General features: G+C 35.7%; 1 protein-coding gene across 2 annotated transcripts; it reads left to right on the plus strand.

Annotated features, from left to right (window-relative positions):
- Nucleotides 1–468: 468 nt before the first annotated feature.
- On the plus strand, nt 469–16,194 carry LOC127086495 (uncharacterized). Of its 2 annotated transcripts, XM_051027268.1 has the most exons (20): nt 469–775; nt 856–944; nt 1,031–1,140; nt 1,851–1,905; nt 2,742–2,830; nt 3,637–3,703; nt 3,783–3,845; nt 4,002–4,157; nt 4,255–4,348; nt 4,445–4,524; nt 4,652–4,727; nt 4,864–4,907; nt 11,580–11,647; nt 12,068–12,153; nt 12,251–12,408; nt 12,514–13,834; nt 14,269–14,555; nt 14,960–15,166; nt 15,248–15,404; nt 15,624–16,194. In XM_051027268.1, the coding sequence occupies exons 1-20, from the start codon at nt 664–666 to the stop codon at nt 15,920–15,922; spliced, it is 3,618 nt and encodes a 1,205-aa protein (XP_050883225.1). In that variant the 5' UTR covers nt 469–663; the 3' UTR covers nt 15,923–16,194. The 2 variants fall into 2 exon arrangements, with proteins under 2 accessions (XP_050883225.1, XP_050883226.1); XM_051027269.1 differs by lacking the exons at nt 469–775; nt 856–944 and having other exon boundaries at nt 1,025–1,140; nt 2,749–2,830.
- Nucleotides 16,195–16,490: the final 296 nt, after the last annotated feature.

Here is a 16,490-nt window from a genome sequence, read left to right on the forward strand (position 1 = left end):
AATAAATAAATAAATCATTAATAATTAAAATATTAAGTAACTTATTAAATACATAATCATTTATGAAATATATATTCTTGTTGCGATGTTATTAATAAGAATTTAATTGATATATACTGACAGGGTAAATTTTTTTTACACGGTTAGTTAATCACAACTATTGATTTATTTAACATATTTGACTTTTTTTTTAAATATTTAAAAAATAATACAAACCATTGATTGTGATGGATTGACCACGTAAAACTTTTTACGCGGACCGTTTATAACAATTAATCTCTTTTAATAAATGAAATGATTGGACAAGTGGAAATATGTTTATTTGTAATTGCAAAAGTTATGGGTTTATTCCTTGTGTCTAAACCTTTTTTATTTTATAATTTAAATGAGATATTTTTTAAAATTAAAAAAATAAAAGAAAATGAAGCATAGAAGCACATAGATCCATTTAAAGTTGTCTGGCACGTGCCAGAAGCACTGTCGCCGCAATCGAGATTCCATTTTCCCTTTATATCCTTTCCTCCTCTCTCACTCAGTCATGATTGTCACAACTAAGACAGAAAGAAGAAAAAGCTTCCGTTCATTCCTTACACAGTCTACACATCACTTCACCGCTTACCCGACCCGAATCCATCGATCCAAACCTGATCTATCCATCAGGTAATGGAGTCGATACTGGGTCGGGCTCTCGAATACACTCTCAAATATTGGCTCAAATCCTTCACCAGAGATCAGTTCAAATTGCAAGGCCACACCGTTCACCTCTCAAATTTAGGTAAATCTCCGAATCCAAATTCGAATTTAGTTTCGTTTCGTATTGATTTAACTCACTATGATGATGAATCTTGATTTCAGATATCGACGGTGATGCCTTGCATTCCAGTGTTGGATTACCGGCGGCGTTGAATGTTGCATCCGCTAAAGTTGGCAAACTTGAGATAACGGTTGAATTACCTTGACTAAGTTAACTTACTTTTTTCAACTTCTTTTTGCTCTACTGTTGATTGATTAATCTGTTGTTTTTGTGTAGCTTCCTTCGGTGAGTTATGTGCAAACAGAACCGATCATTGTGCAGATTGATAGACTCGATCTTGTTCTTGAGGAGAATTCTGATTTTGATGCATCTTCGAATCCAAACAGGTAGAAATGAAACGGACGGAACTTTGCTTGAAATGATATTCAAGGCGTGTTTGGATAAAAAAAACTTATTTAAGTGTTTATGAATAAGCTATGATACATTTTGGACAAACAACTTAATTTTGCATTTATAACACATATGTATTGACACTTCCACGAAATGTAGTTAATTTTGTATGAATAAGATAAATTATGAAAGGTTTACGAAATTAGCTTTCATTAAAGTAAGAGTAAGACAAATTAAAAGAATAGAAAGAAGAGAGAATAATAAATACTAACGGGTGTAATCACAAGAGTAGCATTAATGATTTATTGGTATTGTAAAACGACTTAGAATTTGGTGCAAACTTTTTTCAAAGTGACCTAAGTAATAAAAAACAAGGGGGACTGTAACTTATGACACGGTTTGGATAAACAATTTAATTAAGTGATTATAGCATTATTGTTTATCATATAAGTGCTTATACATATTTAATATTTCAATAAAACAATTTCAAACTGTTTTCATATAAGTTTTAGCACTTAGCTTATAAAAGTAAGCTGTGGACAGTTTATGAAATGTCATCGGCTGTTTTTACAAGTTCTCCTAAACAGTCTCGTACGCTCTTATGTTATGCTAGTAGATAATCTCAAGTAAATCAATCCAAACAAGTAAATCCTTTTGCTATTGGTTTATTGATTTTTCTTTGTTGTTTTCTTTTGTTTACGTGCAGTTCCACCTCTTCATCTGCGCCTGCCAAGGGTAGCGGTTATGGTTTTGCTGACAAGGTTTGAGTTTGGATCTGATGTTTTCTAAGGCAGAGTTTGATAGAGAGTGATTTATATTTAATTGATTAGGTATTTTAATTAGCAATTTTAATATAAATCACTCTCTATCAGAGTTGATGTGCATGATGCAGTGTGATATTCTAATAACACCGTACCATGGTTGTTTTTGTAGTTAGTTGTGGACATGACTTAGGGATTTGAATTTGAGCGGTTACGTTCCAAGTGACATAGATAAAGATGTAGGCAAAGACAAATTTGTTGACTATTGGGTGAGATAATTGGATCTGTGACAGATATTTAGCGGAACAGGATGATAAGGATTTAGTGAATGCCAACGGGAATCGTAGGATAATTCCTAACTTTTGTTAGTTGGTTAAGTGACCAGTTAGTCAGTCACGAGTTACAAACATTGTCATGTGTAGTTAAGTTTGTATCCCTATTCCTTTGATACCTTGTATATAGGATGTAAAATAGACTTTTGTAAATCAAATCATTCTGTTAACCAGTTTTTTTTACAAATCTCTATGTGGAAATAAATCACATGTCTCCTTTGCCTGCCCCTTTTCACATCCTTCCAGTTAAAAGATAAAACCTCACTCAAATTAATGACTAACATAGAGAATGCTGATATTTAATAGGGGAAAGGGAAAACAGGGTAAAGGTTATCTCATTCCCCGTGGAAAGATGGTTGTTGCAATGCCTTTCAAGTTTCAGCCTAACTCATTCATTTCATTTAGTGTTGTTGATAGTTCCTAGCAAATGCCAATCACTTGTCCACAGACACAAATATCTTATTTGGATGTTATTTGATCATACTGATTGTAGGCATTCATTAGATTGCAGATGGCATGACTATAAACATTCATACAGTTAATCTATTACTTGAAACTCGCGGTAGTTCTCGTCGTCAAGGGGGAGCAACATGGTAAGCTCCAGTTACCAGTTGATAGAGCACTTTGTATGGTCATGTATCATGCATATGCAATAGCACATGATTAGATTTCCACTTAATTGTGCTAGCTGTATGCATTCTGTTAGAGCTGTTTGTAAGTAGTTCATAACTGTTCCTCTTCTCTGTATTCTATAAATACATACAGAGTTCTGTACTATTCTATCATGTATAATGAATACTTAAATATACTTTTAGTCCCCCAAAATAAGATAACTGTTGCTTTTGGTCCCTAAAACAAAATTCGTCAGCTTTTAGTACCTCTTTTCTGAAAATGATTACAATTGGTTCCTCTCTGAACTCTTATGGTCCCTGTTTTTTTGGCTGAGAGGGATAAATTGTGATCATTTTCAGAAAAGAGAAACCATATTTTTAAAGGCACCAAAAAAACAATTAAAACATTATGAGGGACTAAAAAATGTATAAGCATATAATGAATTACATAATTTCTGATTTTATGCAATTCTCTCAAATTCTCTACATATATCACCAGCTCTCTAAATTTGTTTTTTTCAATTTTTTTAATGGTCTATCCAACACTGCCAAGTATTATGAATCTCTTCAAATTGAAATTGATTTTAGTATATGGTTCTCTGCTGGAATTGCAGTATCTAACTACAACTTGTAATGGAGTTAAGATACAGTAGGTGATTATGTGGGGTAACTTTAAGCATAAATACGAGGACTGATGAGTTTTACTCTGGTTTTGTCTAAAAGATATGCTATAAGTTTTATCTCAAACCTTATATATAAGCATCCCCATTCATTGTCTCTGGTTGCAGGGCACCACCTATGGCATCTATGACCATACGCAACCTTATGCTGTATACTACAAATGAAAACTGGCAGGTAATTTACTTTGAAACTCTGGGTTCTGCAATTTCTTAATCTTGTCCAGTGTAGTATATTATTGAGTTTTTTTTACCAGGTTGTAAATCTTAAGGAAGCGCGGGAGTTCTCCAGTAACAAAAAGCACATATATGTCTTCAAAGTAATATATCCTACTTTACTAATTTTCATGTGTGTAAATTGCTCTTATAACTTATAAGTTTCTTTAATAAAAATTATTTTCTGTTCTTAATGATGAGGATAATGTTGCTTTTTGTGCATTACTATCTGTTAGTTCTCACTTTTTTTTCCTATCCAGAAATTGGAATGGCAATCTTTGTCTATTGATCTTTTGCCGCATCCAGATATGTTCACAGATGTTGAAGAGGGGTCAAACCTGAGGGATGATGATGGTGCAAAAAGAGTATTCTTTGGAGGAGAGCGTTTTATAGAAGGAATATCAGGAGAAGCATATGTAATACATACAGTTCCTCCAAGCTATTTTATAAATATTCTGTTTTATTATAGAATGTTATGAGTCATGAAATATAGGTTGGATGTATGATTACCAGATCACAATTCAGAGAACTGAATTGAACAGTCCTCTTGGACTTGAGGTTCAACTGCACATCAATGAAGCTGTTTGCCCTGCGTTAAGTGAACCAGGTAAGTAAAAGGGCTCTCTTTGTTTCTATTGTATTTATATTCAATAGAATACAATGCATGTATATAGCATGAGGTTGATACAACGTATGTGAGCAGGACTTCGTGCACTTCTTCGCTTCATGACTGGAGTATATGTCTGTCTAAACAGGGGTGATGTTGATTTAAAGGCTCAGCAGGTTTCTTATTGCCTTACCTTTCTATTTCTTTTGAGCACACCAAGTCTCAATAGTTTCTTTCATTTTTGTACAACATCATGTTTCATTATGGCTTTCTCTGAGTCTATCTGTGATTGAATTCTGACAGCGGTCCACTGAAGCAGCCGGGTGTTCTCTTGTATCAATTGTCGTAGATCATATATTTCTTTGCATTAAAGATGCTGGTTTGTCTTTGGCCTGCGCATAATTCTTTTTATGTTTATCTATATCTCCTTCAATTGTTATTGAATATCCTAGGGTTACTAGTGCTATGTATCATGTCTGTTACAAAATGATCAAACAATTGGTACCAACTTGCAGAATTCCAGCTTGAATTTTTGATGCAGTCCCTCTTTTTCTCTAGGGTAAGTTTGTAGATATTTTCTCAGCTGACGCCATAAATTCTTCAACTCATTCTTTTCTTGGATCATTGTTCATATATAAACCCTCTCTTACCTGTGTGTACTTGGTGCGTGTTGCTAGCATATAATCCATATGAATGATCATTTATGTGACTTGAACTTGAATCTGAATTTCTTATTCTATTATGTAGAGAGGAGACATATATATCTAAGTCTCCTAACTAATCCTATTATTAGGGAAAATATATACTATATTTAAGCTTCCTAACCAATCCCATTAATTAGGGTAAAGATAATACTAAGAATTAAAAAACAATAAAACAATAAATACTAATAATAAAAACAATATCATATCTCAACACTCCCTTTCAAGCAAGGTAGTCAAAATCGAGATCATGTGCGGGATCGGAGAGGGGTCACAAGATCGTGAATCGGAGTATTGTAACACGGATCATAAGATCCTACCAATTTCACAAACTGATATATATTGCATATATATTCATATAAAAAACATAATTTAGTAAAAAATATTCAAATCACACCCAAATTAAAGGGAAAAAGTTTAAAAAGAGTGAAAAAGGGTATATTTAAACTTTAAAAATATTAAAGTACTCTTACGTGAGAAGGAATAGGGAATACAAAATATCTGATCGTATTGAATAGACTAGGTGGTTCAAATAATTAATAGGTTTAGTTGCTATATTGTGAAGATTAAAAAAAAAGTATTGGAAAAGTTAAGAAGTTAATTGGAATTAAATGTGAGAAATAAATGCTACAAAGGTTAGAGCCAAAAAGAAAGCCTATTTCAAAAGTTTCAGAACTGAAACAGAAAGAACTTCGATCCTACCGCTCCAACCGTTTTTGCAATGCGATCGCACCGTTCCTACCTAAGTCCGAGTTTTTGCCTTCACAGGATCACCAAGCCTATCAAGTGGATAAGGATCTTTAGGCTGATGGGGAACAATGGTAGTCAGACATTAATAACTTCCAGAAGGAGTGTGAGAGTACTTTCTTGAAGGGGTTCCGGAGTTACGTAGTTAGACGCAAAATATGGAACAGACTCGAAGAAGGTAACATATTGTTTGCTTTTTGCTCTTCCATGAGATCAAATTTCCACCTATAAAAACATAATAATCTTATGTAAAACGTCTATCACTTGTATCTCCTGCTCAATCAACATCTGAATATTCAATGATATAAGTATTGTCTATATCACAAATAACAAGTCCTTTTTCAGGTGATCCTTTGATATACTTAAGGATTCGAATAACTGCATCCCAATAGTTGTCATAAGGAGAGTTCAGGAACTGACTTGCTACATTGACTGAAAAAGATATATCGGGTCTAGTCAAGGTTAGATAATATCTACCTGGATCAGTATATGACTCCCTTGATTAGGAAGAAACTTTACATTAGGATCTGTTAAGAGTTCTACATCGGATAATATATGGCATGAATATGTCTTTATATGTGGGGGCAATCCTCACCCTATAAGTCGATTTTTTAGTATTGAGTTAGGTCCAACCACATTTCTTCACATGGTATCAGAGCTTTTATTTCTTCCTTCATGTCTGGAAAGTTATTCCTGTTCTTTTCTTCAATCTGCTCGATAACTTCAGTAGTGACCTCTAACTTAAGTCTTATGGACTTCTTTTCCATGACAATTGATAAAGTCAAATCTAACGCAAAGTATTTTGCGTTAATTAAAGCCATTTCATAAATTCCTACAATATACTTGTATATTTCAATAAAATTTTCATCACTAGGGACATGCTTTTGCATCCTAGGAGGGTCATAAACATCATCTGGTAGTTTTGGAATGAAAACATCATACTTTTGTGCCAATATAGTAACTGATGCACCCGCCAATCCAATATCATCACAGAGAGACGCTGCAAAACGCACAATGTAGGTCTCAACGGAGGAGTAACTGCTGTAAGACGACTTTGTAGAGTTGAGTTAGGTCCAACCATATTTCTTAACATGGTATCCGAGCTTTTATTTCTTCCTTCATGTCTGGAAAGTTATCCACAGTTCTTTTCTTCAATCTGCTCGATAACTTCAGTAGTGGCCTCTAATCTAATTCTTCTGAAATTCTTTTCCTTGCCAATTGATAAAGTCAAATCTAATGCAGACTTTGCGTTTATTAAAGTTCTTTCACCGAGTCCGACAATACTTGTAGATCACAATAAACTTCTCATCATCAAGGACATGCTTTTGTGCATCCCAGCAGTGTCGCAAACACCATCCGGTAGTTTTGGAATAAAAAACGTCATGGATTGTCTGGTGCATCAGTTATTATGTTGGTACTAGATGGTGTTTGTGACACTGCTAGGATGTAAAAACATGTTCGATGATGAAAAGCTTATTGAGATCTACAAGTATACTGCTGGACTCGGTGAAAGGACTTTAATTAACACAACATACTCTACGTTACATTTGACTTTATCAATTGCCATGGAAAAGAAGTTTAGAAGAATTAGGTTAGAGGCCACTAAAGTTATAGATTGAAGAAAAGAATGTGGATAACTTTCCAAACATGGAGGATGAAGTAAAAGCTCTGATACCATGTTAAGAAATGTGGTTAGACCTAACTTAATCCTATAAAATTGATTTATAGGGTGAGGAATGCCCCCATTTATAAGGACATGTTCACACCATATATTGTCTGATGTGGGGGCAATCCTCACCCTATAAGTCGGTTTTGTAGGATTTTAACTCAATCTGTAAACCTGTTTCTTTCAGAATATCAAGTGCATACTTCCTTTGAGATAAAACAATACTTGACTTTGATTGAGATAAATATATTCATTTGAGGAGCATTTGGTAAAACCAAGTGATCTAATTCACAACGGTTCATTCCAAATTGTTGCAACACTCTACTAAATCTTTCAAACCATGCCCGAGGTGGTTGTTTCAACCCATACAAAGACTTGTGCAATTTACATACCTAATTACACTCCCCTGAGGAACAATTGCTCCATGTAAATCTCCTTTTCCAAGTCACCATGCAAGAATGCATTCTTGATATTTAATTGAAATATAGGCCGTTGTTTCATGGCAGCCATGGACAGAAAGAGACGGACAAATGCTATCTTTGCAATTGCAGAAAAAGTATCATTATAATCTTGACCAGGAACTTGAGTATGTCCATTTGCCACTATGCGAGCTTTCAATCGATCTACCTGTCCATCAAAGCCCACCTTAACATGAAATATCCACCTATAACCAACAATAGATTTCCCAGAAGGGAGAGGAACAAACTCCCGAATATGATTAGATTCTAGAGATGACATTTCATTAAGTATTGTCTGTTGGATGTGATAGTCCTTCCTGAATAGTTTTAGGAGTAGAAGAGATGCAAGTGCAGTAACAAAAACACAATGGGTTGGTGATAACCGATAGTAAGACACATAATTATAAGTATGCTAAGGGCTATGGGTTGAACGATTACCTTTCAGATGACAATGGGCAAATCAAGAGACGGAGCCGAAGGATGGGTCTCATAGGGAATAAGAGTTGAATCACGTGGTCCAAACCTTCTCTCATAGGTAATGCCATACCGATTTAACGGTGGTAGAGACTCATCTATCACAACGGGTGGACTAGAGGATAAAGGAGTGGATTCAACAAACTCAAAATACGGAATAAGCAAGACTTGATCTAAATCAATTTCAAGAACATCTGAGTTGGGAAACTATGGTATGTGCTCAAAGAGTGTAACATTTGTTGACGTGTAAAAGTGACGTGTAGAAGGAGAGTAACACCGATATCCCTTTTGAGCGCGGAAGTAGCCTAGGAAAACACATTTGATAGCAAGAACAATCATCTTATCACGACCTGGGGACAAATCATGAACAAAATAAATACACCCAAAGATATGAGGGGAAAAAACATATAAGGGATCTGTAGGATGCAACAGGGAATGAGGACCCTGATCATTCAACACAGAGGATGGCATTCGATAAATTAAATATCCGGCAGTAAGAACAACATCACCCCAAAACTTCAGAGGCACATTGGCATTTAGCAACAGGGTATGAGTAGTGTCAATAATGTGTCTATGTTTTCTTTCAACAACATCATTTTGTTGAGGTGTATGAGGACAACTGGATTGATGGACGATGTCTTTGGAGTGCATAAAAGAGTTACAGTAATCAGAGAAACATTCTTTTGCATTGTCACCGTGTAAAATGCGAATCTGTGTCGTGATTTCAGAACATAAATTCTTAAAAATGTTAAACAACCCAAAACTGTCTTTCATTAAAAACACCCAAATACATCTTGAGAAATCATCAATAAGGGTAACATAATATCTATTCCTTAAGATAAAAGGAATCTGACTAAGGCCCCAAACATCGGAATGAACATCAAATAAAAGCATGACTTTGTTATTAATACGACTGGAAAAAGAAACTCTAACATGTTTTCCAAACTGACAAGACTCACACTATAAGGACTTTAAATGAGGAAGACCGGACACAATTTTCTTCAATTTTGATCAACTCAGATGACCTAAGCGACGATGCAGAAGATCAGGGGATCCGGTAGTTGCACATATAATGGAAGTGGGAGGTTGAAAAGTAAAGACCACTAGGTTCGGTTTTGACTCCAATCTTTTGTCCCGTACTCTAGTCCTTTATCAGAAAGGAATTAGAAGTAAAGGTTATGGCACAATTTAAAGAGCTAGTTAATTTGCTTATAGAAATCAAATTGAAAGGACAATTAGGAATCGATAAAACAGAGCTCAAAGAGAGAGGGAATAGGTAACACTTGTCCAACACCAGTTGCCTCAATTCTAGATCCATCCGCAACAGTAATCATAATGTAGATGTTTTGGTGGTGATAATTTAGAGAAAAGTGCGGCATTATCGATCACATGGTCTGAAGCACTAGAATCCATAACTCATCCCGTAGGTGTAGAGTGAGAGAGACAAACCGTAGAATTACCAGTCTGAGCAATGATATAAGGTGGCGTGATGTGCTGCCTTCAACTTCAAATACACCTTATACTCACCGGTAGAAAAAGTGGTTTCGAGTTCACCCTTTGACTCAAGGTTTGTAGAGGTTTGAGCAACATTAATAGTTTTGTTGGGGAAGCCATGTAAGTTAAAACACCGATCTTGAGGGAGCCCATCTTTCTTACAATGAGTACAATAAAAGTTACCTCTACCCCGTCCGAAACATGGGTACTTCTAAAATGGTGAAGTATCGGTATTAGGTACGCACCTGTACCTGGTACACGTACGGTACTTATGGTACTTTATTTTTTTTCATTATTCAATTTTAATTGAAATTTGTGATTTTCTCAAACATCATATTTATGTATTTTAACTTTTTATTATTATATCTTAACATTATTTTTTAATTTTTTAAAATTTTTATAATGATATTTTTTTGTGAGCCTAACAATTTATTTATCTACTCAAACATTTTATAGAAAACTCTTATTTTTTAATAACGTACCCGTACCTTGATTTTTTTAAAATAATTGCCATATCCCGTACCGATACTAGTACCAACACCGGGTACCATACCTGTACCTATGCATCGTAGTCTACCCCCTCCACCACATCCTCTACCACATCCTCGACCACGGCCCCGTCCACTACGTCCTCGACAACTAAAGTTAGAAACAAAAGCAGCAGTATGAGTGTCATCACTTGGTAAGGAAACTCGAACAGAGCGATCTATTAGCTCTCCTACCGTAGGGATGGTAGTATATGTTAACGCCTGGTCTTTAACCGAACTATATTCTTTAGAGAGACCATGAAGAACAAACACCATGAACATATTGCCAAACTTGCCCAATACCTTCGTAATATCATCACTAACCAACATAAGTTTGAGGCCATCAATAATAGACTGAGCACCAGCCAAATATTCTGATAAGTCTTGATCATTCATCTGAAGAGCAGTCAAGTTGCGGACTGATTCATACAATCTTTGAATATTGTTAGCATAGAGGTTTTTAGCCTGATGTCAAACCTCATAACACGTCCTATACGGACGAAAGTGTGCCATCAACTTTGGTTCAATACAATTCTATAACCATGATACACGTTGATAATCTGTGGATTCCCAATCATCTTTAATCGCTGCATTAATTTCTGAAACCTTCTTAGTAAGATGGTCTGACAGAGTTGATCCAACCATAATTCAACCGAAGCATACCAATTCAAACAGTTCTTATTATCATTCAATTTTTCGGTGGTAATAACGGGTGACGCAAACGAAATAAGGCTCTTTGGATGGATTCTCCTTAACACCATCATCCTTTGGCCTTGGAGTTTCAGTCATGATGCTTTAGCAAGGAGTAAGATATCACTATTTAAAGAAGTCTAGATCGCAAAAACAATAAATACGTCGGAAACAAAGAACCAGCCGAAACACACTTTAAACGTGAGACCCACACACTGAAAGTGGTCCCAATGGCAGAGTAAAAAACAGAGTCTGTAGCAACAATTGCCGCCAGAAACAAACTGACGGCGCGCGTGGGGAAAAAAGAATTAGGGTTTTTTTTAGATATTTTTTAAACTAGGGTTATAAAAAATTAGGGTTTTAAAACCATACTCTGGATACCAACTTGAATATGAATATATATAGTCTTTTTCTTTCAATAATTAGGTTTTTAGTGGCAGTAGACTCATACTGTTTGATTGACTATCCCTGTAGGCCAGTCTTTCTGAAGTAGAGAGCGACAAGAACTTGACCAAGATCACGATTGGTGGATTATTTTTGAGGTTTGTGTCTTTCAGCTCTGTTTGAACTATAACTATTAAAAAAGTTTAAGTGATCTGTGTGTGTATGCATGGTTGTGGGTATTTGTGTCAGTGTATATGGAAACAAGGATCCAAGTTTGTGTCAATGTATTTTGTGCTCATAGATTTAAATGGAAACCAGGAGCCAACTTATCTGAACATATTGGTAAAAGGTTATGAACCACTGCTTTTTTGGTTAGATATTCTGGACAGGAATGGGAGAAACTAATACAACCGAAAAGGGGGAAAATAAAAGAACATGAATTGCTTATATTCTTAAGAAGTGGCAATATCCTCGCGTGATTAATAGTTTCGGCAGCTCTTGACAATTGAAATGACACAATCTTCATATTCCATCACTTCAACGAAACAAAATTATAGTTTGTGTTTATTGGAATGCAGGGACACCTTTTCTTCCCCTCCATGTACATTAGTGCAACCATCAATGCAAGCTGTCACCGGAGATGCTTTTCATGTGCCAGAATTTGGTATTAAGTTATTAACGCACTTAAGCAACTATTATGTATTTTCTTTAACCAGATGTATCATTTGTTAATTATTTGTTTCTATCCTTTCTTTTGACAGCCAAAAGCTTTTGCCCTCCGATATATCCTCTAGGAGAACAACAATGGCAGTTGACCGAGGGTAGCCCTCTAATATGCCTCCATGCTCTCCAGATCATACCTTCTCCACTTCCACCATCCTTTGCTTCTCAAACTGTTATTGACTGTCAGCCACTAATGGTATGTGCAGGTTTTCACAATAAATGCTCTGTTTTGGACTTAGTGCACCGTATTTATATATTTTTGCCAATCATATTATTTTAAGTATTTTTTTTCTTCTTCCAGATTCATCTCCAAGAAGAATCATGCCTGAGGATTTCCTCTTTTCTAGCTGATGGTATTGTTCTCAGTTCTGGTGACATTTTACCAGACTTCTCAGTGAAATCTTTTATTTTTACTCTCAAGGGACTGGATCTTACCGTTCCTTTTGACAAGACCAAATTGGATATTTCTCGAAGTGACATGGACGATACAATCCATAACTCCTTTACGGGAGCAAGGCTTCATATTGAAAGCCTCTTATTTTTAGATTCACCTTCACTGAAACTAAGAATGCTGAACCTTGAGAAGGATCCTGCTTGCTTCTGTCTTTGGGAAGGTCAACCAATAGATACTACCCAGAAGAAGTGGACTGCCAGAGCATCCCAGCTTACTTTGTCTCTGGAAGCATGCATAGGTACAACTGGACACCAGACCTCAGGATTGTGGAGATGTGTTGATCTGACAGAAGCTTGCATTGAAGTAGCCATGGCAACAGTTGATGGAAGCCCGTTGTTGAAAATTCCTCCCCCAGGGGGTATTGTTAGGGTTGGAGTGGCTTGCGAACAATATTTGTCCAACACTTCTGTTGAGCAATTATTTTTCGTCCTAGATCTCTATGGTTATTTCGGAAAAGTTAGTGAAATGATGGCAATGGCTGGAAAAGGGAAACAACTGGAGGACATTGGGAACAAATCTTTTAGTGGAAAGCTTATGGACAAGGTTCCTAGCGACACTGCTGTGAGTTTAGCAGTGAAAAACCTCCAACTTCGATTCCTGGAGTCTTCATCAATGAATGTTGAGGGACTGCCATTAGTGCAGTTTGTTGGAGATGATCTGTTTACCAGTGCTACTCATAGAACCCTTGGTGGGGCTATTGTTGTTTCATCTTCTCTACGCTGGGAGAGTATTGAGATAAGTTGTGTGGATGCTGATGGGAAATTGGCATGTGAAAGTGTCTCTTCGTTGAGTTCTAGCATAAATGCTCCTTCACTGAGTGATAATAGATATCCTCAACTAAGACCTGTATTCTGGGTGCATAAGAATGAAGGACATCTATTGAATGCAAATGCTCAATCTTTCCCTTTTTTGGACATAAGCACAGTTCATGTCATACCATTACATGAACAAGACTTGGAGTCTCATAGTTTGAATGTCTCAGCTTTTGTATCTGGTGTTCGTCTTGGTGGGGGGATGAACTATACTGAAGCCCTCCTGCATAGATTTGGAATACTTGAGCCTGACGGAGCTCCTGGAAAGGGTCTTTGTAAAGGGTTGGAAAACTTACAAAAGGGACCTTTATCAAAACTTTTTAAGTCAACTCCTCTGATTGATGATACAGAAGATGGTATGAAACAAACAATGCCATCTGATTTTCTCTACTTGGTCATTTTGATTAATACTCCCTCTGTCTCTAATTATTAGCACCTATTGAGAGAAAAAAATGTCTCTAAATATAAGCCCTCTTTCAAGTTACTAGATACACTTAATATTTTTTTCAAAATATAACTCTAATTAATACTTCTGCTTTGTTTTAGAATATAAAAAAACAATGTTAAATGCATCTATACGCAAAAGGTAATTTAGTAATAGTTATACACTATGCACATATAAATTACAAGACCAACTTTTCTTAATATATGTGAAAAATGTCAATGCGTGCTTATGAAAAGGGACAGAGGGAGTACATGATATATTTATTCTGAGTTCATATTCCTTATGTTCATATATCCACATGTTTAATTTAAATTCAGTTGTCTAAGTTAATAACTTTTTTACCAGTTGAGAGCATAGGGGAGGGGAAAGAAACAGGTTTTCCCCACTTGAAGAAGCCAGATGATGTGGATGTAACTATAGAATTGAGAGACTGGTTATTTGCTCTTGAAGGGGCAGAGGATATGGCTGAAAAGTGGTGGTTCTCCAGTCACGAAGACGAAGGAAGAGAAGATAGGTGTTGGCACACATCTTTCCATAGCTTACAAGTAAATGCAAAAGGTAGCCCGAATAATGTTTCTGGTGGGAAAGGTCAAATACAAAAATTACGGCATCATCCAGTAGAAATGGTTACGGTAATTTAATGCTTCTTTCTGATTTTTCAAGATTTAATGTTTGGGTTTGTAAATTTATGTTCCAAAGTACCACTGAATCAAAGATTTAGGACGTGTTTGTTATAGATTAAAATAAAAGTGATTTTTGATATATTACTGTGCATAATGATCAAAATGCATTTGGTATATACTCGGGAAATGTTACATGTAATCTTTTTGGATTATATATGATTTATTTGCTTTTGCTTTTGGTTTGAACATGTTAAAACTAAATATCCTTATTAAGATGTTTTTTTTGGCTTCTCATTTCTGTTGTCTATCTTTTTTTTAATCAACCACTATGTTATCAAAAAAATACCTCCGGAATCAACCCAGTCTTTCTGTTGTTTATCATACAATCTTAAATACTGAGCCTGAACATGCAGGTTGGAGTTCAAGGGCTGCAAATCCTGAAGCCTCATATCCAACAAAACATTCCTTCATCAGTGGTAATTGGAAACGGGGTTAAGGAACTTACTGACATAGTTGGAGGGGTTGGTCTTGAAGTTCGCTTAGTATTATGTGAGGAGAATGTTGACGATGAAACCACTAACTGGGAAGTGGAAAATCTAAAATTCTCTGTTAGACAGCCGGTAATGAGAATTATAGATTTAAGTATGGGTCATTGTCTCTCTTTTATTAGATGGTTGTGTAACGTTTGTTTTGCCATGCAGGTTGAGGCAGTTGTAACAAAGGATGAGCTTCAGCACCTTACTTTTTTGTGCAAATCTGAAATTGATTCAATTGGCCGAATAACTGCTGGAATTATAAGGTTGCTTAAGTTAGAAGGCTCTGTTGGTCAGTCTGTAATTGATCAACTAGGGAACCTAGGTATGTTTTCAAAGTTTCTTATTCATTAAATTATTTTTTACTCATAAAATCGGTAGAACATTTTTCCTTACCTAAAAGTTAGGAATTAATGGGACTATTTTGTCTTTGGATCATTGCGCGGAAGTTGGATTTTGTATGCTGATACTCTCTTGTATATTTCTTTTGTCAACTATCATCATCATCATATCATCATCTAATTAATAGCATGATCACTTGCAGGAAGCGAAGGCATTGACAAATTTTTCTCTGGTGAAAAGGTAAGTAGAGACGGTAGCATTGGTAGTAGAGGACGTTCTCCATTACCAAGCCTGATATATGAAGAACCAAACAAAACTCCGGAACAGACATTAGCTTTGCTTGAGGAAGCGGTTATGGATTCACAGACTAAAATCAATGACTTAATCAGTGACATTGGTACTTCTGAGTCTTCTTCCTTTCAACACCTTACCATCGTCAAACTGAGTCAAAAAATCGAGACTATGCAAGGTTTGTTACTGCAATTGCGGAATCAACTTTAAGGTTGGTCTGCCATTTTTGTTGTACAAATATACATCATCAATCAATTGATTTTCAATTACATAGGTTATATACATATATTATGTATAGAGGAGAAAGTCCTTGTTGAGTGTTTTATGAGCAGGGCAGGCCCCAAGGCTCTTCATTGTAACAGAAAATTTTGTTTCCTTAGAATCTTTTCCGACCATGTAATTAGCGCGATAATCATGACTACAATTCCGGTGACTCGTTTTGGTAAATACTTCAGTAAGGTTAAGAAGATTTTGTTTTGTTTTGTTTTGTTGGTATAATAGAGTTGGGAATGCGCGGTCATTGTCTTGAATACGAAGAAGGTAATGGTAGAAACATAGATTTGTTAACTATTTTTAATAAAATATTATATCGAATACTTAGCTGGCATAAATTATATAAAGTATCTTATAACTGGAGAGAGTCCAGTTAACATCTGGATCTTTCAAATTTCTCACAATTGACTTTGCCTGTTTGTGGGAAAAAAATGAATGGTTGAGATTCCACTGCTAGCAAAATGTCACTGCAGAGAATCTGTTTCCATTAAAAATGAAAGTTTTC

Source organism: Lathyrus oleraceus, chromosome 5, assembly GCF_024323335.1.
Source record: "Lathyrus oleraceus cultivar Zhongwan6 chromosome 5, CAAS_Psat_ZW6_1.0, whole genome shotgun sequence".
NCBI classification, from domain to species: Eukaryota; Viridiplantae; Streptophyta; class Magnoliopsida; order Fabales; family Fabaceae; genus Lathyrus; species Lathyrus oleraceus.